This window comes from Geotrypetes seraphini, chromosome 4 (assembly GCF_902459505.1).
Source record: "Geotrypetes seraphini chromosome 4, aGeoSer1.1, whole genome shotgun sequence".
Lineage (NCBI taxonomy): Eukaryota > Metazoa > Chordata > Amphibia > Gymnophiona > Dermophiidae > Geotrypetes > Geotrypetes seraphini.
Genome location: NC_047087.1, coordinates 132394693 through 132420463, shown reverse-complemented (window position 1 = coordinate 132420463; position 25771 = coordinate 132394693). Strand labels below are relative to the sequence as shown.

The 25771-nt window shown below is 40.0% G+C and overlaps 1 protein-coding gene across 3 annotated transcripts in view; it reads right to left on the bottom strand.

Moving 5' to 3' along the window:
- Positions 1 to 25771, bottom strand: part of UMODL1 (uromodulin like 1) — a 171345-nt gene that overhangs the window by 91134 nt on the left and 54440 nt on the right. For 2 of the 3 annotated variants that reach the window (XM_033940476.1, XM_033940477.1), the window contains exons 3-5: positions 18769 to 18930; positions 9437 to 9552; positions 587 to 773 (exon numbers count right to left, since the gene is read on the bottom strand). In XM_033940476.1, the coding sequence (XP_033796367.1) occupies positions 587 to 773; positions 9437 to 9552; positions 18769 to 18930 (465 nt within the window). Of the gene's footprint in view, positions 1 to 586; positions 774 to 9436; positions 9553 to 18768; positions 18931 to 25771 lie in introns of those variants that run through there. The other variant, XM_033940478.1, reaches the window with a different exon arrangement.

Sequence of the window (25771 nt, the reverse complement as noted above, 5' to 3'; positions counted from 1 at the left end):
GAATGTGAAATGTTGGACATAGGGCTGGTGAGTAGCGGAGAAAGATACTGCATACAGTCCGGGGATGAGAAATGTTGGATGGGTGAGAGAGATGCACCCTGAATCCTTCTCTCACTCACTTTCCCCACTCCCTTTGCATCAAGGAAGGGAATGATAGAAAGAGAGATGGTGGACAATGAGAGAGAGGGAGACATGGTGCAAATGGGAGTGGAGGAGAGAGAGGAAGAAATGCTGTGCAAGAGTGGGGAGGGGATAAAGAGTGTGCTTTGTGTAGTTTAATTTTGTGGCCACCATTATGTGTTGTTAATATGATTATATTGTGTGTATATGAAAAATGAATGGAAGAAATGGCATTACAATTAGTCCTATTATTATGGGATGGGGTTTGGGGCAGAGCTTGGGTAGGGTCTGAGGCAGAGCTTTGGCGGGTCTGGGTAGGGTCTATGGTGGAGTTTTTGCCCCACCCAAAGAAAAAAGCATTCTGCTGCCTATGATTCAGAGCCCCAGTGCACTAATTACTGCCTTTTAAACTGCCTCCCTACTCCCAACTACTCTGCTTAAAACTGAGCATAGAGAATATCAGCACCTTGTACATCCACATCAATGACCTCCAGAAGGCGCATTGGGATCTCACTGAGTTGAGATAACAAATCTGCTAGTGACTGCAAAGTGCGGAATCCAACCAGGAGCTGTGAGGAGATGGTAAAACCTCTGGAAGGGACAGTGGAGAGGTAATGAATGGAAGTATTCCCAGGCCACAGGGCACCAGTGACCTGTGAAAAGAAGAGAAAGCACCAACAAACACAGTTAGACGGAAGGGAAAAGGTCCCAGATTCAAGGAGCTGAGGGGTCCCATTTCTGAGCTCATCCTACCCCATTCACAACTTCAGTACCCTTTGCTTCTGCCTACCTCATATTAGAGATTTTAATCAAACATGTTTACACAGGTAAATGTGTTTACCTGCATAAAACAAAGTATGATTATTGCTTCCTCAGGTCATACACTTCTACTGATATAAACCTTTTTTATTAATGCAAAGTTATAGTGTGCATTGCCTCTTCCTGTATTCACAAACTCATGCATGTCTGTGGGTGGAGGCATAGCAAACTGGTGGAGGCATAGCATTATATGTTAAGGAGGGCCTTGAATCAAATGGACTGAAAATTCTACAGAAGCAGAAACACATCTTGGAATCACTATGGGTAGAAATTTTATGTATAAAAGGGAAAAGGATAGTGATAGGAGTGTACTACCCTCTGCCTGACCAGGATGAATGGACAGATGCTGAAATATCAGAAATTAGGGAGGCTAACAAACTGGGTAACACAATAATAATGGATGATTTAAATTACCCTGATATTGACTGAGTAAATGTAACAGGGCATGCCAGGGAGGTGAAATCAAAGACTGCTTTATAAAGCAGCTGGTTCAGGAACCAATAAGAGGCGAAGCAATTTTAGACCTAATTCTTAGTGGAGCGCATGAATTTGCACGGGAGGTAATGGTGCTGGGGCCACTTGATAACAGTGATCATAACATGATCAGATTTGATGTAATCCCTGGAATAAGTTCACACAGGAAATCTAATACAACAGCATTTAACTTAAAAAAATGAGACTATGATACTACAAAAAGAATGGTACAAAAGAAACTTAAAGGAGCAGCTGCAAAGGTCAAAAATATACATCAGGCATGGATGTTACTCAAAATTACCATCCTGGAAACCCAGACTAGATATATTCCTTGTATTTTTTTTATTTTTTTTTTTTTTTAATAATTCTTTATTAATTTTCAAATCAAGTACAAAGTGCAAAGAATATACAAGCAATTGAAACATCAAACAGCACTTGTATCCCAACAGATAATAATACAAAGTACATTTCCCCCCTCTTCTCTCCCCCTCCCTCCCTGGATATGTGGAAAAATCAATTAGGAATTAAAGGCTTATACGATTACTCAGTTTTAACAAATTCTGCTAATGGACCCCATGTTTCCTTAAATTTTTTATTATGTCCCAATTGTTCAGAATTCATTCTTTCAAATCTATAGTATTGACATAAAGTTTCCCACCAAAAGTTAAAGTTCAATCTGTCCCAGTTCTTCCAATTTCTTGTTATTAACTGTATAGCTACCCTCGTCATAATAATAAGAAGTCTGTTTTTGTTTGTATCAACTGGACTCTTTAGTTGCAATAAAGTCCCAAATAAAACAATGTCATATGACAGTGGAATAGAAGCCTCCAATATCCTATTAATTTTACCCCAAAAGTTGAGATAATGAAACAACAAGTGATCCAGTGTCCCTATTTCAAGATGACAGAGCTAGCATCTATTAGACTTGGAACTATCCAATTTTTGCAAACGAACTGGGGTCCAGAAAATTCTATGTAACAAAAAAAAACAAGTTTGTCTCATAGATGCTGATGCTGTACATTTCATCCTCCAAGTCCAAATCCGTAGCCATTGTGTAGCAGAAATATGCTGCTTTGTTTCAATACTCCAAATATCTTTTAAGCTTGTTTTTGTTTTTTTATTCAAATATTCAGATATTAATTTGCACCACTTAGCAGCCTGGTGCCCTTGCAAATCTGTCTGGAAACATAGGCCCAGCAACCTATACTGATTTTTTTAAAGTTACACCAATCAGGGAACCCTTTCTGAATGGCTTGTTTCAACTGCAACCATTTATAACTTTGAGATTTTGATATACCAAAAGATTGTTGCAATTTTAATAAATTTACCATTTTTCCATTCTGAATTACATCATCTAGAGTTTGTTCAACCATAGGGATTGACACGTGGATTGTTGTATTGGAGTAGGAGTTAATGTATTAATAAATTTTAATGTATTCCAGGTGGAAAGAAAAATACTATTGTCCTTATATATTCTAGGAAGCTTGATACTCAAAATATGGTGAAGACGTAATGGGGCCATAAGATGATTCTCTAATATCAGCCAATCCAGTAGATTCTCCATAAGTTCAGGAAGGATCCAATACATAACCTGACGCAAAATAAAGGCTTGGTGATACCTGTAAAAATTTGGAAATGCTCTTTGAATCATAATACCCAAATATTTTATACCCTCTTCCTTCCAAAGGAATGGGAATGGATCAAATAAACCTTTTACACAATGTACATTCAATGGAAGAACCTCTGATTTACTCCAATTTATCTTGTAACCAGAAAATTTACCAAATTAACCAATCAATTCCAGTAAATGCGGGATAGTCGATTCAGGATTTTTCAATTGAAGCAAAATATCATCCGCATAAGCTGAAATCTTATAATCCCGACCTGCATATGAAATTCTCTGTATCTCTTTTGCCTGCTGAATGGCAAACAAGAGTTCCAAAACAATATCAAAAAGCAAAGGAGATAAGGGACATCCTTGTCTAACTCCCCTCTTCAAACAAAAACACTCTGAGAATATATTATTAATATATAATCTTGCAGAAGGGGAACTGTACAAGGTTTGAATCATTTGAATAAATCCGGAACCTATTCCAAACCAATCCATTGCTTGATACATAAATGTCCATTCTACACGATCAAAGGCCTTCTCTGCATCCAGAGAAACAGAGAATGCCGGATTATCCACTGTTTTTGCTAAATTTAGCATATGAAGTGCCAATTTAGTATTGTTTGCAGAATGTCTTTGAGCAACAAAACCTGTTTGGTGCATACCAATCATATATGAGAGAGCCTTGGCTAGTCGTAGAGCCAATAATTTAGCCAAAATTTTCCCATCCACATTAATTACAGAAATATGCTTGTAGTTTGAAAACAACATGGGATCTTTGTTTGGCTTCATCAAAACAATTGTTAACGCTTCCGCGATAGTACCTGATATACAACCCTTAGTCAGTTGTGATTGATATAAATTTAAAAGATGAGGTAATAGTATATGTTGAAAAGATTTGAAAAACTCCACTGTGAAACCCGGAGCGGATCCAACTCAGAGAGACTTCAATGCTGCCTGGAGTTCTATAAATGATATAGGCACTTCAAGTTTACTTTTTATATGCTCGGGTATTTTTGGCTCATTAATTAAGTTTAAAAATTTTCATCCTCCAATTTCTTTATTTGAATAAAGCTCAGAAGAATATAAAGCCTTATAATAATCCAAAAATTGTTTTAAAACATCCCCCCAATGTGGGTATGAATTTTTCCTTTTTCATCTTTAATGGCCGTAATCTTTACTTTTCTTTTTTTAGCTTTAAGATAATTAGCCAATAATTCTCCCGCTTTATTCGCGTTTCCATAATACAGAGCCTGCTGAGAAAACAAATCTTTCCTAGCCAATTGTGAGGAAATCTCATTATATTTATATTTAGCTTTCAACAGGGCATGCAATGTATCTTGCTCCCATTTCAAAGCCTATTGTGACTCTAAAGTCAGAATATTTTGTTCCAAATTGGAAAATTCTAATTTAAGTAATTTCCTAATATGCGCCGAATATGAAATTATCTGCTCTCTCACTGTAGCTTTGAAAGCATCCCATATGGTTTCCAAAGAGATTTCCTCTGAGGTATTAAATCAAAAATATTCATTCATTTTTATTTGAATTTCCTCAGAAAGTTTGAATCTGCAAGCAGTGTATTACCGTACTGAATCTCCAAACAGGTCTATTAGAATCTTCTTCAGTGACCTGATATTCTATCCAAATTCAAGCATGATCTGACAAAAGAATTGGATCAAAAGAATTGGCCGTGGCCCTTATCTGCCGTCTATTTCTATGTTTCTATTAGTCTTCCACTTCAGGTTATTGAGGCCAGCAGCGTGCCTGATTTTAAGGCCAAATGGGATAGTTTGCTTGTTTTTGCTACAAAGCTGTCTTTGGGATTCTTCCAGCTTACCTAATCTCCCAGTTCTCCTCCAACGAGTCCAACAAGAGCACTCGCAGAACAAACCTATTTAATTACACCTCCATGAAATCTTACCAATACAAAAAGTTTCTAGATAGATTGTTATCATTCCAGGCAGCTAGGCTGAACACATGGCTTGGTAAACCCATACTTGAGGCCACTACATACGCAGACTTTAGAAAATCCCTGAAAACTCGACTGTTTAACAAATTCTAAATTCCCATACCCAACTCTTCCTCGCCATGACCCTTCCACCTCGCCCCCTAATTCCAAGGCCCGAAACTAATTATACTTTCCACCTTGAATCTCATATACTGACAAAACGTATCTTTATTGTAACCCATGTACTGACTAAATGTATCTTTATGGTAACCCACCTGTATCCCTTACTCTGACAAAATGCACCTTGATAGTAAACCACTTGTATTGTAACCCACTTGCATCCCATGTACTGACAAAATATATCTTTACTGTAACCCACTTGTATCCCATGTACTGACAAAATATATCTTTACTGTAACCCACTTGTATCCCATGTACTGACAAAATGAATCTTTAATGTAAACCACTTGCATCCCATGTACTGACTAAACGTATCTTTATTGTAAACCGTTTCTATCCCATGTACTGTCAAATGTATCTTTATTGTAAACCACTTCGAACTTCACGGTATAGCGGTATATAAGAAATACATTATTATTATTATTATTATTATAGACACGTGGGATCTATTCACAGAGAAAGGTAGGGGAGGGTCATTGGGGTGGGCAGACTAGATGGGCCTTGGCCCTTATCTGCCGTCTATTTCTATGTTTCTATGATCTATGCTGGCCTTTGTAACCTGTTGGATTAAATGATCCGAAATAAAAAATAATCAATTCTTGAAAATGATTTATGCACTTGGGAGCAAAATGAAAATTCACGAGCATTAAAATGAAAAATCTATCATATATCTTTAAATCCACATGTATGTATAAGATTATCCAGATCTAATGATTTTAATTGTTTACTCGGTTGTTTATCCATTAATGGATCTATAACAGCATTGAAGTCTCCAGCTACGATTAAATTAGTCGTAGCCAGTGACAGAATTAGTTGTTGGAGTTCCTTGAAGAAATCTGCCTGATTTGAATTAGGCCAATGAAAACAAAAACTGTGGATACAGATGTTCTGGAGATAATTATTAAACACTGACATATAAAACCATGAAAATTCAATTAAAAAAGTACAATGATAAAAAATACTGTGATAAAAATTAGGAGCATAGATATTATGAAGCGTAAGGATATCATTTCCTGAAGTAATATTAACATGGAGCCATCTACCCATAAGATCTGCCCGAAAGTTACCAAATGTAGCAGAACACTTCCTATTAATCAGGATTGCCACACCTATCTTTTTTCCTGTTGCTGGTGCAAAAAAACAGTGTTTTATCCACCCTCCTTCCAATTTGGCTGCCTCGATTGATGATAAATGTGTCTCTTGTATGAAATAAATATCTGCCTGCTGTTGTATCAAAAAATTAAGCAACTTTTTTCTTTTGATGGGATGGTTAAGGCCATTAACATTTAATGAATATAATTTTAAAGGCATTTTGATTGATTAATACGTGATAATGAATAATCCCTTAATTTCCCTTTGATCAAATAAATATATAATAATTCCACATACATCCAGGACCCAAACCTTAAAATTTGCCACTCCCCTCCCCAAACCCATCCCATTATATAACACGAAAGCTTGTATTCAAGCTTATAGACCAGGTGACTACCATCCTCCCTCCCCGTACCCTAAATTTTCCCCAAAATTAATCCTCTACATATTAAGTAATATGAACAATTTAAGTCCAATCCCAATAAAATTTCACTACATAATAAAATTTAAAAGAAAATTATCATCTCTCTATATATTAATTCAAAACATCGCCTATTATTTTAAACTACATTGTTCAATAATAATGAGAAATTCATTTTTAGATCATCTAAAAAATTACAACAAACCCCCAGACTCAAAATCCCCCCAAAAAAACCTTTAAAGAAAATATTTTATAATCCTTAAGTAAAAAGCAGATGGATCTGAATTAATAAGAAGGACAAATACATTTCCCTATTAATCAATAAAACTATTCTAAACCTACTTCCTTAGGCTGCAGTAAATGTCTTCACATCCAGAATTCTAAAAGAGAGCTATATTTGATAAATAAAAAGAACAAGGAAACCCAACCCAAGTAACATAAGTAACATGGGAAAGGTCCATAACATGCAAGCAGGTATGCATATCCTCATAGATAAGAAAAAATAATAACATGAATATTTTACATAAGTTCCTACACATCTATAAGAAATCCTCCAATTGTAGTTAGCAGGTACATTCTAATTAAAGACAGCATTTTACAGTGACACTACAAGACTGCACTTTTTTTTAAGAGGAAAATAAGCAGACTGCATTTTATCTTTCTTTGCTTACAAAACCCAATTCGAATCTGATGAGATCTGTTGAGGACTTGTTTCTCATGGATGCAGTGATCCCTCCAGCTTTCTTCCGTGTCGGGATCAGATGAGATGCTGCTTTAGCATACAGATGTCTGTGATCCATTTTCATTTTAGCATTGTAAAAGGAAAGTGCACTTGGATTATCCAGTGTTCGAGTCTGCTGTAGGTATCTCAAACCTGTTTTGGTTATCCTCTCTCAAAGTTGTTAGCTTGCTTATAGGCATCAGTCCAGGCCTAATGCTGCCTCCCCCTTTTAGGATGAACTGTGTATTCACAGGAACTAGGAAGGACTCATTATACCATTTATCAAACTCTGAGAGTAGTCTCTACTGACACTGATCCACAAGGCACTGACAATATTGGACTTCTGCAATCAAGTCCTGCAGTTCATCATAATCAAACCTGTATTGTTTCTTCAGCATAAATTCTTCTTCAATTATAGTCTGGACTCCATCTCTGACATATTCTCCTTGTGTCTCCTGCTCATATTTCTTATCCAAAATTGTCTAATTAGTACTATCAATCTCCTGTTTTGTAATATTTATCCTCTGGGTTATTTCTGCTATCTTTTTACTTCTGTCAATCAGAATGGCTTTGTCCTCCTTGAAGATTCGACTGAGCTCACTGCTTCAATCATTTTTAAACTCTTCACAAGCAGCTTCCTTAGTTGGAAGTGTACTTGGACGGCTAAGCTCCTCCCTGAAAGCTAACTCTGAACGGTGTATATCAAGGCTTCTTATATCTAAATCCTTTCCTAGAGACTCTTTTATTTCCAGATCTGTTGCCGAAGCCACCATCAGAACAGACTTTGATAAGGAAACAGTCACTGGCTCTTTTCCGAGAGGAGGACTTAGGAAGCTTTCCTTTCTTCCAGTAGGGCTGTTATGCTTTTTTTACTTTTAAATCTATGGCTGCAGAACTGATGTAAGGGGAGCCCTTCCAAACCCTTGTCTATCCAGTTTAAATCTTTTAACCTCATAAACCCGATGTATTTGTTTTCTTTTCTTTTTTTATTGGAGCTTCACAGGAGCCAGTCATATCCGTGCTTTCCTGTCATGTGGTACCCAGCACAATGAAGACTCACCTTATCTCCACGAACATGTACTCCACTGGCTAACTGAAAAAATATAGTAAAACTTCCACAGAAGCAATTTCACTATCAGAGAAAATAAAATTGGTATCTAGCTAGGTACTTGGGACCTGGGTTGGCCACTGTTGGAAACAGGATACTGGGCTTGATGGATCTTTGTTCTGTCCCGGTATGGCAATTCTTATGTTATGTTCTTATTTGATGGGAAGAGACATGGTAAAGTGTGCTTCAATAGAGTGACAGATACCATATGGCTGTGTGGATGGGTGGGAGCTATAGGGGGTAGTGAGAGACTAAGTGGTATCCTGAATATCTTGAGAAAGTATGTATGTACTTGTAGGGATCTGTGTGGGTATAAGGGGTTGTTGGAAGTGGTGTGGAGGATGTGCTGATATGTCTGTGCATGCTTTTTGCCATATAGATATTAATTCCTCCCCTATGCACTCTCTCCTGTTCTTCTCAAACTCATTTCTTCCTAGGGTCACATCAGAATTATGGCTAGTGGTGCATAGTGACACCAAAGTCCAGCACTGCCTCTAACCATGCCCCCTTCTGGGCTTTGCCGTCACTATGCACTGCTATGCACTGCTGGTTTTAAATGACGTAGTTGTGTATCATCAATTACAGCAATTAAATTAGGTGGCCCTAATCTGGCCCTAACTTATAGCCCTAAGAATATGGCCCTTGATGGAGACTGCCCCAGATTTGTTAGTTGGGCTGAGAACTTTTCAATGGCCCCTCGTATTGTGGAGCTTAGATTTGGAAAAGTAAGTAATCAAATTTAAATTCAAAGTGCAATATGTTCCAAGAAATGCAGGCTCAGTATTGTAATACTTACCATAAGCCAAGTAGGGGAGGGGGGTTATCCAGGAGTGTTATACAAGCCAGAGAATGTATAAGCTGGTCTAGAAGGTAGGTGCGATTCAACTGTACAATACTTATTAGGGAAAGCAACAGGAGGATATGATTCCACATGCAATACATACCAGGGAGTGTAGCAAGCGGATATGATGCAACAGTTTAGGATCAATGCGTCTTAATTCTTTTAAATCCATTTTCACAAGAATGATTACAATGTACCAGTAACGTGTCTTGTTCACACCTGTTATTTAAAAGATAAGATGGAAACAGTGGTTTGGTTTAGGTTTCTATCTGCCTCTGCTTTTGGCCCTTTGAATTATAAGAGCATTGGTTTTCTGGGACACATTTTCCGATCCCAGCTGAAGGATGTGCAAAGCTTTTCACACCAGAAATTACAAGGGATTACTTTGCCCTAGTAAATTATTTACCAAGAATATGTTTCTCTTTGAATGTTCACAGAAGCAAGTTTTCACAGATTCACAAAAGATGCGGTGGGGTTTTGTTTTTGTTTTTGTTTTTTGCCATTTTCCCCACAAACTGTCACCATTACGGTAATTCTTCCAGTGAAAATTTACCTGTAATGATGAAAGTTGGCAAAACTGCAGGAATTTATTTGAAGAAACACATTTTTATTTTACATCACATATGCTTAGTCCCAGTACATTTAGTTGACTGTATAAACTGAATATAAAGCTAATGATGAAGACTCATACTTCTATCAGAAATCACTAGCATATTAAGAACAAGAAGAGTTCCCTCCATTGAGGCCAGATGAGCTCTGTAGAAGGAAGACTGAGCTATTAATCAACATGAGCCATCTGCCCATTACCTAAGATTACCAGAGGGCTCCAGGTCATAGAGGACGGATTGAGCATGTCTGGGTTTTACTTCCAGTGAAAACAAGGGAAGTAAAACTTGGACTGGATCACCCTTCCAAAGTAAGAATAGGTGCACATGGTCTGAAACTGGCTTCTAAATGCCGTACTCCAGGTATGATGGAGTTCAGACCTCAAGTGCCACAAACAGGCCAGATTTTCAGGATATCCCTAATGAATATGCATAAGATAGATTTCAGGATATCCTGAAATCAATCTTATGCATATTCATTAGGGATATCCTGAAATCTGGCCAGGATAACCTGATATTCTGTAGCACTCAAGGCCTGAATTCCTGTACGTTATAATCAGGTTCTCTATTCCACCTTTACCTATTCAGTTCAAGGTCAGATTACATTAGAAGAGGTTGGGTCAGTTACCCAGAAGTTACAATGGACAGTTTGACACAGACAATCAATATGGTTGCTGGTACAGGTACATCAGTACAACTATTAATACAATTACGTTGTAGTTATAAATACATAGTTACAAGTACAAATAGATCATCATTGGCTCTTCGTTTTGTCCCAGGAGTTGCATTAGACCAGTGGTTCCCAACCCTGTCCTGGAGGACCGCAGGCCAGTCGAGTTTTAGGGATAGCCCTAATGAATATGCATGAGAGAGATTTGCAGATAATGGAAGTGACAGGCATGCAAATCTGCTCCATGCATATTCATTATGGCTAGCCTGAAAACCCGATTGGCCTGGTAGTCCTCTAGGACAGGGTTGGGAACCACTGCATTAGACAGTTTAGAAATGAACTTTTACAATTACCATTTCAGTTACTTCAGGGTTGGCTCCCTGTCTTGGTACAGAAATGTTATTAAAAGTTTTCTGAACCTGAGAAAGTAGTCGCAAGATTGTAATGTAGAGAGATGTTTAATTTAGAGAGTTGTATGGAGACAGAAATATCACCCATCCCTGATTAAATCCAACCTATACTCACCTATACCCACTAAAATCCATTCTATCCTCACCCATCCCGATAAACTCTTCCTTCCCCACCTGTATCCAAAGGAATTGATACTATTATTTACTTACTCGCAGCCCTCTCCTTCTCCCAATTCCAACAGCCTCCTGCAGCTGTTTGGATGGTATTCACTATTCAACCAACAAGTGTTCCAAGCCTCAGTCTGGTGTTATAGATGTCTCTCTAGGCATTCTAAGCCTTATTCTGGTACTCCAATTGCCTCTCTCCATACATTTCAATGTTTGTTCTAGTGCCCCAGTTGTTTCTCTCAGTCTATCCTTCCTCAATGCATTATCCTTCAAGATCCTAAACCCACAAACCACTCATGAAAAAGGTCATCAACTGGACATTGCAGCATTCATGACTCACCAACCAACCAATCAAGAAATCCAAACTCCTAACGGAACATGGTCCCCATCCCTATGGTCAGACCACTACGTCTTCAACTTCAACATCAACTGGACCAAAACCAAACACACACCTCAAACAAAAAAAACCACATATACCTCACGCAAACATATCGACCCAACCATCTTCTGGGCAAAGGTAGACGAAACCATCCAAGACTGCGACCCAAAAAATTTCATCTCCCACTGGAAAAATGCATCCACCAACATACTTGATAATCTGGCACCCCTACAAACCAAAACCAGAATCAGAAGGAAATCAGACCAATGGTTTGATAATGAATTACTCCTACTCAAAAGACAGTGTAGAAGATTAGAAAGAAAATGGAGAAAAAAGAATCAAGAACAAACAAAAACCGACTGGAAAAAAATCAACAAACAATACAAAAATCTACTAAAAGACAAGAGGAAAAGTTACTATACCAAGCTCATAGGCACAGAAACACAAGATTCCAAAAAAATCTTCCAAATACTAAAAGAACTAACAGACACCAAACCATACACTACCACCACCAACACACCTCCACCATCACCCACCATCTTAGCAGAACATTTCAAGAATAAAATCACCAACACCAGAGCCACACTCATACTCAACCCATCCAACCAAAATCCAATCACAATCCACCCCACAGGAAAAGAAGCAATCGCAGCAGACAGAACTTGGTCTCAATTCCCAAACATAACATGGCCAGAATTTAACAAATTATACAAAAAATACAGCCATGCCTCCTGTGACCTCAACCATTGCCCCTCATATCTCCTTACCACCTCTAGTATAAAGTTCCGCACCATAATTCTACAATGGATCCAATTCACACTCACAGAGGGCACATTCCCTGACAACCTCAGCGAAATTGTCATCACCCCAATCCAAAAAGACCCAAAGGCACCACAAAACCTCCCTTCCAACTATAGACCTATAGCCTCAATACCGCTATATGTCAAAATTACAGAAGGCCTAGTAGCCAAACTCCTCACCAATTACATAGAGGACCACAACCTACTACACCCCATGCAATCAGGATTCAGAACAAATTTCAGCACAGAGACACTACTAGGCTCCCTCATGGATACCGCCAGACAACAACTTAGTATAGGGAAAAAAATGCTACTCATACAACTGGACCTATCGGCAGCATTTGACCTAGTAGACCACAACATCCTTCTACAGATACTAGATGCAATAGGCATCTCAGACAAAGTATACGCCTGGTTCAAAGGATTCCTAAAACTCAGAACCTACAGTGTAAAATCAAACAAAGAAAAATCAGAATCCTGGTCAAACCCATGCGGCGTACCACAAGGATCTCCACTGTCCCCCACCCTCTTCAATCTATACACTGCCTCTCTAGGAACCCATCTGGATAATCAAGGCATAACATCCTATAGCTATGCAGATGACATCACCATCCTCATCCCATACGATCATTCCAAACCTACCATGACAGAGGAACTTCACCAAACACTGGAAGCGGTCACAACCTGGATGGAAAATCACAAACTTAAACTCAATCAAGACAAAACCAAATTCATCCTCCTAGAAAACGACAGGATCCAAACCACAACCATCCTAGAAATAAACACAACCAAATATCCCATCCAAACAACAATAAAACTACTAGGCATGACCATAGATAGATGCTGCACAATGCAGCCACAAATAAACAAAACAACTCAAAAATCATTCGCAATCATGAGAAACCTGAGACAAGTACGGAAATTCTTTGAAAGCACACAATTCCTACTTATAGTACAATCCCTAGTACTAGGAATACTGGACTACTGTAACATTCTCTTCCTCCCATGTCCGGCAACCACGATAAAACAACTCCAAACAATCCAAAATACAGCCTTAAGACTCGTCTATTCATTGAAAAAACACGACCACATCACTGAAGCCTACATCAACTCACACTGGCTCCCAATCCAAGAAAGAATCCAATTTAAATTTTACTGCATATTATTTAAAACACTACATGGAGACAGCCCATCATACCTGAACAATCGCCTCATCCAAGCAACCAGCACCAGACACAGAAAAACGCACTCCCCATTCATACCCCCCCCATCCAAAGAAGTGAAAAGAACAAAACTACATGACGGCCTCCTAGCCACACAAGCTGCAAGACTGGATAACCAAATCTCCAACCTTCTGATGACCACCCCAGACTATAAGACGTTCAGAAAAGAAATAAAAACCACACTTTTCAAGAAATTCCTAAAACAGAAATAACAACACGACCACTAAAAACCCTCAAGATCTTCATATTATCTCTCTAGCTATTCTCTACAATTCATATAAGTCTGTCATTCAGTAACACTGTAATTCTTTATTCATTGTAATTCTTTATTCATTGTAATTCTGTCCTTAAACTAACCTTTTGTAATCCGCCTTGAACCGCAAGGTAATGGCGGAATAGAAATCCCTGATGTAATGTAATGTAATGTAATGTATTCCAAGCCTTGTCCTGAAGTTACCAGAGATTTTGACTACATTCCTGCAGGAATTCCATGACAATTTCTTCTATACCCATAGGAATCCTGCGTGTTTTGTGGGATTCCTGTGATCTCCATTCCTGTACAGCCCTCTAGTTCAGTTCTCCTTTGGTCATTGGAAAGGAAGAGCAAGAAACTAACTTAAAAACAGCACTGAAAAAGACTCCAGTGAGGAACATATGGTGAGACTGGGGGGCGGTATCTACATTCAGATCACCAGCTCATGTTGGAATACAGCCAAACATGTACTAAACCTCAGAGAGATCTCTGTCACTGTGAACTTTGAGCCCATTGTAGAGAGTATCTGGAGCATACCTTACTACCTGGGATATTTATCATTCATTTTGGTAAATTACAGGCTAATACTTTCTCAATCTTCAGCCACAAACCAATCTTGTAACCCACCCAACATCTTTACGAAGTAGTTGAAACAGACCACAGTTTCTATAACTCTCAATACACATAGCTATCACAACCAATCCTTGTTAAGCCATCCAGATCTGTCTGTGAACATGGTTGAAAGGTGCAACAAAGTACAGACCTCACAAACAGTATGCATGGGCTCCTTAGTATGTGATTGATTTACTACAGATAAAATGCTGGCTCTTCAACCATCATCCTGCCAGACGAGTAGTAAGATACTGATTTTTTGGGACATTATCAATTTAGTTGCAATCTGTATAGCACTGTCTAGATACTGTAGATCTAGTGCCTGGAGTTAAAGAAATAGAGAAGCTGTGTATAACAAACACAGCAAATTTTTTATGGAATTTACTTCCTTTTCCATTAAAAATTGAAACCTCCTTACCTAGATTTAAAAAGTCCCTTAAAGCCTATTTATTTTAAAAGGCTTTTGGTTGTAAGTTATAGTATTTGTGGGGTAAATTCTGTAAAGGATGTCTAACTATAGGCATCCACAATGTGGGCGTCCATTGACTTAGGTATCCAAATAAAGTGGATAATAAGCCCAATTAATTACTTTAACAAATATTAATTGGAACTTAGACATCCAAACGCTGGACGTGATTCAACAATTTTGTGGATGCCCATTGGGAAAATTTGCACCTAACAAGATAGGCGTTGGCGTGGCTTCAAAATAGATGTCCATGTACAGAATCGCTTGCTGCTCAGCATGCTAACGTGTTTACCTAATGCCTAAAATGTAGGCGTTGCAGAAACAGGTCTGCTTTTGAGTGTGAGCTGGGCGCTAGGTAGACGCAAGTTAGGTGGACATGACTTAGACATCAAGCGTGCTGGAGGCGTCTGCATATAGGTGAACAGGGCTTTATTTTTTGGGCTAAAGAGAACTCCAGTTTGATATAAAGGTCAATGCATTACTTAAGCAAAGCACATGAAAATATATATATATATATATTGCATACTAAACTTTCTATTTTGGGGGTAAAGAGGACTCCTATTTGATAATAATAGAAAAAGATGTTTAATAATGCATCTGTATCAGACTAAACCTCATTTCCAAAAGGTTAAGAAAATAAAAAGAGATACCTACTCACAATAGCTGTGATTCAGAGTAAGTGGACATGTCTGATGCACAATCTTGGCATCATTGTGACATCATCAATATGCACCTAGATGGCAGAATGTCACTAAAAAAATTAATAGGAACCCCTGCCTAAATGAAAGTTCATGTAGCTCAGTGGTTAAAGGCACTTCTTCTATCTTCCACAGGTCATGGGTTCAAATCCACACCTCCCCCCCAGTACCTTAACTGTCTCTTTTTGGTCTCGTAAGATAGTATGGGTTGTAGACTTTGCCTTTAACATTTGCACTCTGTCATTTCCAGAATGCAGAGGGAAACATATTTTCCCTGAAATGGCTAAGTTATCATCTCACAATGCAGGAACAACTGCCTAAAATAAATCTCCTGTGACTCAGTAATTAAAGGAACTTCTTCCATCTTCCCAAGGTGGTGGGTTCAATTCTCTAGTATGGTCAGGAACCCCAGCACATATTCCTTTTATTATTTAGTGACATTCTGCCGTCTAGGTGCATATTAATGATGTCACAATGATGTCAAGATTGTGCATAAAACACGTCCACTTGCCCTGAACCATAGCCATTGTGAGTAGGGATTATCTTCTTATTTTCTTAGCCTTTTGGGAATGAGGTTTAGTATGCTAAAAATATTTCATGTGCTTTGCTTGAGTAATGAATTATTAAACAACTTTTTCTTTTATTATCAAAGAGGAGTCTACTTTACCCCCCAAAATAGGTTTAGTATGCAATATATATATTTTTTGCATGTGTTTTGCTAAAGTAATGCATTATTAAACATCTTTTGACCTCTATACTCAAAAAATAGAAGCCCCGTTCACATATATTCAGACGCCTCCAGCACACCTAAGTGACACCTAAGTCACGTCCACCTAACTCAAGCTTATCTAGCATCCAAATCATGCTCAAAAGTAGACCTGCTTTTGCAATGAGTCCTCTTTACATCAAAAAAAATGAATAGAGGATTTAGTATTCAATATATATATATTTTTTTCCATTCGTTTTTTAGCCTGTTACATTAACGGGTGCTAGAATAGATGTGTAGACTTAGGCATTTCTTTCTTTTGTTCTTTCTCTTTCTTTCTGTCTGTCTTTCTCTCTCCCTGCCCCCTGCCTATCTGTCTTTCTTTCTGTCTCTCTCCCTGGCCCCCTGTCTGTCTGTCTTTCTTTCTTTCAGTCTCTCCCCCTGTCCAGCAGCACCTCTTCTCTGTTCCCCCTGTCCATCAGTAGCCCTTCTCCCTTCCTTTTACCTTCTCCCTGTCCAGCAGTACCCCTTCCTTGCTCCCCCTGTCCAGCAGTAGCCTTTCTCCCTTACTTTTACCTTCCTACTGTCCATCAGCACCCCTTCCCTGCTCCCCCTGTCCAGCAATAGCCTTTCTCCCTTACTTTTACCTCCCCCTGTCCAGCAGCATCCCTTCCCTGCTCCCCCTGTCCAGCAGTAGCCCTTCTCCCTTACCTTTACCTCCCCCCTGCCCAGTAGTACCCCTTCTCACTTCTCTGCTCCATATCCAGCATCTTCTAGGCCGGGCAGCCTTGAGGCTTTTGCTAAGCCAGCCCACCTCGCATTATCGAAGTGGGCCGGCCTAGCAAATGCCCCATAGCTGCTTGATGAAACTGCGGCTGCTGCTACTGATGATCCAGGGGTGAGAAGAAGAGGCATCCCGGCAGCAGCAGAGTAGTCAAAAGGCAGAAAGTCAGCCGGTGTAGAAGATTAGGGCAGGAAATCAGCTGAGGCAGACACTGCGCATGCGTGGCATAGAAGCACGGATCACAGATGCACGGAGTTTGAAGTGCGCATGCGAGCTACGGGTTTTATTATAGCGAATATACTTTGAGGAATTTAGAGGCCAAAAGAGGAACTGGACAAGCATTGAAGGTACATGTTTGATATTTATCTTAGAGAAATAACTGCTTGTAAATAAATCAAGAGGATATAAGCTTAGCTTTGAAATTGATATGTAGTTTATTATCTGAGTGTGTGTGGTACAATGGTTAGAGCTACTGCCTTAGCACCCTGACATTGTCAGTTCAAATCCCCCACTGCTCCTAATGACCCTGGGCAACCGGAACAGAAGAGAAATATGATAAAGGAGCCAAATTTAAATACCATATAGGATATAAGTGGTATACATTAATAAATAAAATATAATAGTGGTGCCAGCATTTTACTGCATACAATTTTAATATAAAAAAACCAGCATAAAATTGCCATTCTAATGACAACATAACACTAACACATGATAACATTATAGACATTATTAGGATGTCTATGTAATGCCTAAAAGGCGTCTATGCATTATAGAATCATGCTCAGCATTCTGCTTGCTGCTGGATGTCTAAACAATGCCTAATTTATAGATGTTCTTTACAGAATCTGCCCCTGTATATGTGTGTGTGTGTATGGGAGATTAGTATGATGGGTATGATGGTGTCTTTTTGGGTTTGACTATGGGAAGCTTTTGGGATGGGCTTTTCTCTTTATGATGGAGTTCTTTTCTATTTTATTTAGGTTTTTTTAAAAAAATGTTTTTATTATAAACCACTTGTGAGATCAGTGGTGTAGTAAAGGAGGTGGGGGGAGGGCGGTCCACCCCAGGTGCCATCTTGGTGGGAACACCGGCACCCCTCTTTCTCTCTACCACTTGCTCCTGCCTTTACTTCCCACTCACTGTACCTCTAACTGTTCGTCAGCATGAGCAGCAACTCCAACCTGTTGCTCATGTCAGTGCCAGCTCTCTCGCTGATGTCACTTCTGGGTCCTTCGCCTAGGAAGTGACATCAGAGGGGGGGGAGCCAATGCCGACAGGAGCAGCAAGTTGGTGATGCTGCTTGCGTCAGGGGAGTTAAAGAGGTATGGGGGAAGGGAAGGGGGCATGCGTGGCAGGGGCAGGGAAGGAACGGGGAGATGAAGAAGAGGGCGGGGGAGGGGTGCCACTGCCCCAGGTGCCTCTCACCCTTGCCATGCCACTGAATGAGATAGTGGTACACCTAACAAAGCTGAACTGTCCGATAGCTCCATGTCATCTGGAAAGGCTGAGTCTCTGTAATTCTAATTTCTCTAGGAAAGGCAGGAAAATAGATGCAAGTCCATAAATGCCACAGAGGTAAATCCAGGGTTGACGCAGCCTATCTCTGATGGGATGGAACCACTTAGCATCTAATTTGTAAAGAGCTACAGAGAAGCAAATACCTTGTGGGATAGGAGTAGCACACATTAATCCCATGGATGTGTTGCAGCATTTCTGCAGTCCCGGACAGTCAATGTCATACACACATGGTGCATTAAAATCTTCCAGTCGCCTTGCTGGACACTTCCCGGGTCTTGAGGCAAACTCACTGGATCTGTTAAGAGCTAGTTGAGAACAATGACTGATTAAGTTCAGTATCATCTGCATTGCTTACTTTACTACAAGCGAGTCATCCCTTACAAAATTTTAAAATTAGCGCATTGTGTACAAAATACAGGTTTCCTTTTATTCCTATTTCACCCACGTACTCATTCCTTACACTTCATGTCATATTTTACATTCAACTCAACAGAATCTTCTAATAATTCCATCATTTTGACAAATTTGGTTCGCTGATATTTGCTGCTCCATGTTCAGTGTTGTAGGACCCACACTTTGGAATCATTTGTCCCATCATTTGCAATTTGAGAACACCTATCAAAAATTTAAAGCAGGACTTAAAGCCTATTATTTTGAAAATACATTTAATAATTAGGGAACTATATTACATAGTTTTTTGTGTGATGCCAGCAGTGCTGGACTGCAATACATAGTAGACTGAGGGGCCCTTTGACTAAACCATATTAAGTGCTAATGTATACTTAATGTGGGATAAAAGGTTTACTACATAATGCATTAAACTGTTATGCAGCAATTTGCCTGTCATCAAGTGCTAATTGTGTGCTATTTCTTTTTTTATTTTTTCAAGAGGGAGCATGTCATGGGTGGGGAATGGGAATGAAAGGGCCATCTAGCTTGAGCATTCACATTAGCACATGCTAACTGGATAATGCAGACAATGTGGGAGCACTTAGGGCCAGATTCTGTAACAGGAGCTAATATCAGTGGCCGCCTTAAAAGTGGCCACCAGTTGCATGTCAATCGCGCATCGGCGCCAGTGTCAGAATCGCGCCTATGGGAAAGATAGGTACCAGAAATTTAGGCCAGGGTTTTCCAGGCCTACATTTCCGGCACCTATCTTTGCATTCCTACATAGGCATTTTAGGTCACCTAATGCCACTTCCAGCATTGGCCATGCCTACTTTGGCATTCGGCGGCCTAAAGCACCTATATGGGCACAATTCCAATGCCTTTTATTTAAACGCTGGTAGTCGCTTCAACCTTGGTGACTTTTGCCATTTCTAATGGCGTTCTTCAATTAACTTAGGTGCCAGTAGGACGCCTACTGGCGCCTAAGTTAAGGCGCCAATTTTAGAATGTCCCCCTTTCTGCTTCCTAAATGAAGCAGTAACTCCTAAATTCTATAAAGTGCACCTAAAGTTATGCATTTACATCCATGTGCCTAACCAATGTAGGCGCCTAACTTAATAGGGTTACTTGGCACTGGTGACTCTCAATTAGCACCTCTAAGCTGACATTAATTTAAGTTAATTGAAAATTAGGTGCCTAACTTGGTACGCACCTACCACAAGGTGATAAATGCCTAGTCCCAAGAACCTACTTAAAAGTGGGCATGACTAGGGGACAGAACATGGGCGAGGTTTGCAGTTAGGTGCCTGTTTTTGATTTAGGTGCCATTTAGGTGCACTCATTTAGGCCAAGAAAACCTTGGCATAAATGCAGTGTGCCTAAAAGTTAGGATGCCTAGTGACAGTACTCCCCCGAAATTCGCGGGGGTTCCGTTCCAGGAACATCCGCGAATTTCAAAAAAAACGCAAATGCGGTTTTGAATCTGTAAAAAAGCAGAAGAGGGCAGCTGGGGTGCCAGTGGATGTAGTAAATCATATCCGGTATGCTCCGAGAGGGGGGAGAGGAGGAGGAATCAGCTGTGCAGAAGGATGATTGGCTGACCGGGGGGCAGAGGAGGAGGAATCGGCTGTGCAGAAGGCTGATTTGCGGACTCATTCCCTGTATTTTCTGAGGCAGTCAGAAAATATCACGAATAACTGAGTCCACAAATCATGAATTCGCAGGGGAACACTGTTGTGCGCCTGTTATAGAATCGTGCTTAGCTGCGCACTAGTTGGTGTTGATTTTTTAAGTAACCTATACATAATTGTTGCCTAAGTGCTCCCAGATTAATATTTTTTCAGGTCTTGTATGCTCACAGAAAAATTTTCATGGGATCTGCAAAAAAAGAAGAAAGCTCTATTTTGGGCCACATTAGAAATGGGCTTAGTATGCAGTAAAGTCCTGAATTAAGACACCCTAAGCCCATTTTTTATGGACTGAAGCTAAGGGGGTACAAGTTCAGGACAAATATCAGGAAGTTCTGCTTCACGCAGCGAGTGGTGGACACCTGGAATGCTCTCCCAGAAGTGGTAATTGCGGAATCCACCGTTCTAGGATTTAAGGGTAAGTTAGATGTACATCTCCTTAGGAGTGGCATAAAGTGACAAAGGTAAGGGTAAGCTAGATGCACATCTCATGAGAAGCTTAGAGTGATAAGGGGACTAAAACTATGCCAGGGTACACCTGGCAGGGCCTCCTCTTGTGCGGATCGCCGGACGTGATGGACCTAGGGTCTGTTCCGGAGATGGCACTTCTTATGTTCTTATGCCCCAAAGAGATCTACAGTCTTATCTATTCAATCCTATTATGATAAAATTCTATTCTATATAACATTTATAGCCCTCTCTAATCTCCAATCAGATTCTAGGTGGATAACAATATTTTGAAAATACATCAAAAGTCTCAACAAATCTACAATAAATCAATTAAAATAAAGAGTTATTAAAATTTTTTTTTAAAAACATAATATAAAGAAACTTTCCTTAATTTAGTAGGAAGATCATTCCACAGTTTGGTTCCTACATATTCAAAAGATTTACACCCCCTCCCCCACCTCTTTACAAAGCCGCACTAGTGGCCGCTGCGCAGCAACGGCCCTGATCCCTATTTGCTTCAGGACAATTACCGCAGCAGCCCGTGCTAAACAGTTACATAAAAGAGGCCCTTACTCTTTTCTTTACAAATTTTACTGTTTCAATGCTTGTAAACCATGTAGATGATGTGGATATTCTACACATTAATTATGAATAAACATTAAGGCCAAAATTCTATATTTGGTGCAGATAAAATTTTGCGCTAAACGCTATTCTATAAACAGCGCTCAGGATTGGGTGTCATCGTTTGAAGAATAACATTTGGAGTCAGGATCTGCACTCAGTTTTGAGCACAAGGATTTTTGCTAACTGAAACCATGGTGTAAATCCTCGCCTAAATTAGGTGTGGACCTTCTGTATCTGTAACACTGCGCGCAAAATGAGGGAAATCCCCTGTCTGCCCTCTTATGGCTACATCCCATTTCTGGTCCACATGTTAAATTTACATACACATGGATTCCAGCACCTAAAGATACACACATAAATTTAAATTAATGCCAGTTAGTGCCAATAATTAATTGATTAGCATTCAATTATTGAAGCTAATTAGCTCCTTTGGCAGTTAAATTGTGCACCCATATTTGCATGCGTGATTTGAAATGCCGTAAACTTGAAACTCTAAGCACAGTGGATAGGGGCACCACCGCTATATTAATCTCGGGTCCTACTCATATCACTCCATTTAGGTACAAAAATTAAATTGTTTCTCTTGGGCAGTGAAATACCTCATTTTGCAGGACATCAGCTATACAGATACGCAATTAGATTATAAATTTTCAAAGTCTTTCAGGCTTTATCATTATAGAGATTCCTGATGTGCTTTCTTGTACTGGACAAAAATAAGACATTCACCACAGATGACTAATTTTTTTTATTATTATTATTTCTGGTTTTGTCTCTTTCTTTTTAATTACATAAAAGTTCCTTTTCTTCCATGGTTTTATTAATTTTTATTGTATACTGCTCTGATATTACCTGAAGACAGGTATATAAAATTTAAATAGACTTCAGGCCCAGAAGGATATATTCATCCACACGTGTAGAGGTCCTAGAAACTTGCTTTAAGGGTTCTCATAGTGACACCTAGAGGCTATACAACAATAATTTGCTTTTACTTAACTATGGTATCACTAGTTGCTAAAGAGAAGCTTTACCTGCATCCAGTATTTATTATTTTTTTTTATTTCAATATTTTTATTAAGGATTTGAACAATAAACAAACAGAATCAGAGCCATGCATCAATTAAAAGGAAAACAGGCGTATGTGTGCAAATTAAATATATTACAAGTCCAAATGTTACGAGTTAGAAAATGCATCCAGAAGTTTCCAACGATTTTTCCTAAATCCAGTATTATAATGGGGGGGGGAGAGGGTACTCAGCTTGGGTATAAGATGGTGTACTCAATTCAAATTCTTGTTTTTGGCTCCATGCCTCCCCTGCCAATGACCTGCAAGTGAGGCAAGAGCCCATCCAGCCCAAAGGCCCCCTACCATCTAAGCCCAAGAAAATACAGGAGCTAGAGATAACCTAAACTAGCTATCTTAATCAGGAAAACTGATAAGAAGAAACCTAGGAGCACTTACAGCCAGGGCAGGATTAATTCATCGAGGGCCCCTAGGCACACAAGTACACTGGGCCCCCCTGCCCCGCCCCACCCCACCATGCGCCCAGGCGGAAACAGGAGGCTGCATCAGAGGGAAGCTTTGGGCAAGCAGCACCACTTGCACAATTACAGTTCCCGTTGCCTTTCTTACCTGCGTTGCTTGCTTGTCTTACTTTCCGTCGATGGTGGGGGCCGCGTTGCCAATCGGGGTGGGACCCTCATTGCTGATCAGGGGGGGCCTGCGTTGCCACTCGATGCTGGAGGGGCCCATCGCCGTTTGGAAAAACCAATATTGATACCCTCCTTCATTAGGCCCCCCTGACCATTTCGAGCCCTAGGCATGTGCCTACCTGGCCTATTGGTTAATCCTGCCCTGCTTACAGCCAAATGCACAAAACTGCATCATAAAACACCGGGTTTACAGAAATTCTACTGGGCAAAGCTCAACACAACAGCATGCAAATTATATGCATGCTCTTAGGGCCTAATTCTCTAACTGTGCATCCCGATTTTAGGCGGCAGTATGTGATCTACTGTCATCTGGAAGCCAATTGGAATGCATGTTTAAAAAAAAAAAAATTGTGTGATGATGGAAGCCCACATTGTAGGCGTCTGTTGCAGGTCTAGGGAGACACATAGGGACTCTTGAGCACGCCCAAGGTGGGGTGTGGGCGTGGTATGACCCAGAAGTGGTCTTGGACATGTTTAAGCATTCCTATGCGTCTCCTTAGGTGAAGGACAGATATCTCAAATGTAGGCCTGCAAAATGCTGGCCTACATTTCCCAAAATGAGACGCCCAGCTGACCTTAGGCATCTGAGCCAATCAGGGTCTTAGGTCCCTCCTAAGTCCATCCCAGGATGCACCAGGAAGGGAAGGCCCATCATTTTGAAAAGGCCGGAGGGAGTAGGCATCCCTCTGGCCGGCCTCTCTTCAGAAAGGTATGGGGGGTGTCGGGCTGGGCTTAGGGGTACTGGAGTAGAGTCTTGAGGTTTTGGGGGGTGTCACCATTTGGGGAAGTTCAGGGGATTAAAGGGGCCAGCAGCAGGAGGGAGTGGACATCCCTCCTGCTAATTGTGAGGAGGGGGTTGGGAGTTAAAGGGGCCGGTGGCAGGAGAGAGCAGGTATTCCTCCTGCCAATCATGATGGGTGGTGTCAGGCGAAGTTAAGAAGGAGGGAATGAGCATCCTTTCTGCCGATTTTGGAGGTACATGTCAGCTGATCGCAGCAGGAGTATCAGCTGGACATGTCTACTTTTAACTTTTGAAATGTAGGTCAGTATTTTGATGGCCGATATTTAAGGCATTTGTCACAGCTCTAGGGAGACGCCTAGGGACACTTAATCGTACCCAAGGCCACTTCCAGGCAAAACCACGCCCACGCCCAGCCTTGGGCGAGCTTAGGTGTCCTAGACTCACGATAAACACCTACAGTGTAGACATCCTGCCACAGGGAGTTTTTTTTCTAAAAACTTGCATTCCGATTGGCTGCCAGATAATGGTAGGACAGCTACCACTGCCTACAAATGGGATGCCCATTTATAGAATCAGCCCCTTAGTGTTGAGCAGTGTCTCTCAATCTTTTTTAGCTCTGGTACACTAAATGGAGCAAATGTTTTTTGTGGCACATTATAATTGAAATTATAAACCAACAAAAAATTAAATTTGAGAGTTATTTATTTAAAGTTCTATAAGCTATGTTTTGGTAATTGTAACATTGGTGAAACTAAAGTAGATAGAATAGAATTGCTAATTGATACGATGGATGTTCTTGTTTTTAAGTACAAATTAATTCAAAACACAGCTCGTTAGTCGACAAGCAAACACACATTTCATTATCCACCATCTGCAGTTGTTCTCTCTTTTTTTAATTTAATTTTTGTAAGAACTGAAAATCCAAGTTCACAAAGATAAGAAGATCCAAACAATAACAAAGCCTAGATTGCTTTATTGCTCAAGTCAGGATAACTACTGCATAAAAAATAAAACTAAAATTACTTGCCGTTAGTTTTCAAGGACCAATCACATCAAAGACTGATGCTTATCTAGGCGGTTATATCCTTATGCACACAGACACACCACATTGATAGACTCTTGCATACACGACGTACATGTCATCTATTCTAGTGTATACTTATGAAGGGAATTTTTAAAAAATAAAATAAAATTCCAGAATCTCTCGTAGCACATCCAAAATCTCTTTGGATCACACCACTGTGCCGTGGCACACAGTTTGAGAAAGGAATAAGCCTGGTGCCTGCACACAAGAGCTGAGCAATAGGTTTAGCTTTTATGTGCAAGTCCAATACAGTGTACGGTGTGGTCTTTAGACCTCCAAACAAGGCAGATGCAGTACACAGGGCAAAAAAACCCCCCCACCTTTCCTAGAGTTGCAGCTGAAGCTTCTTACTATGGCAGTAGTTTGGAAGTCTTTTTTGTTTGTTTTATTTCATGATGACTTTGGATGCAGCTGTTATGTGCGGGATGCACATTAGTACAAAGCACACTTATGCCCAC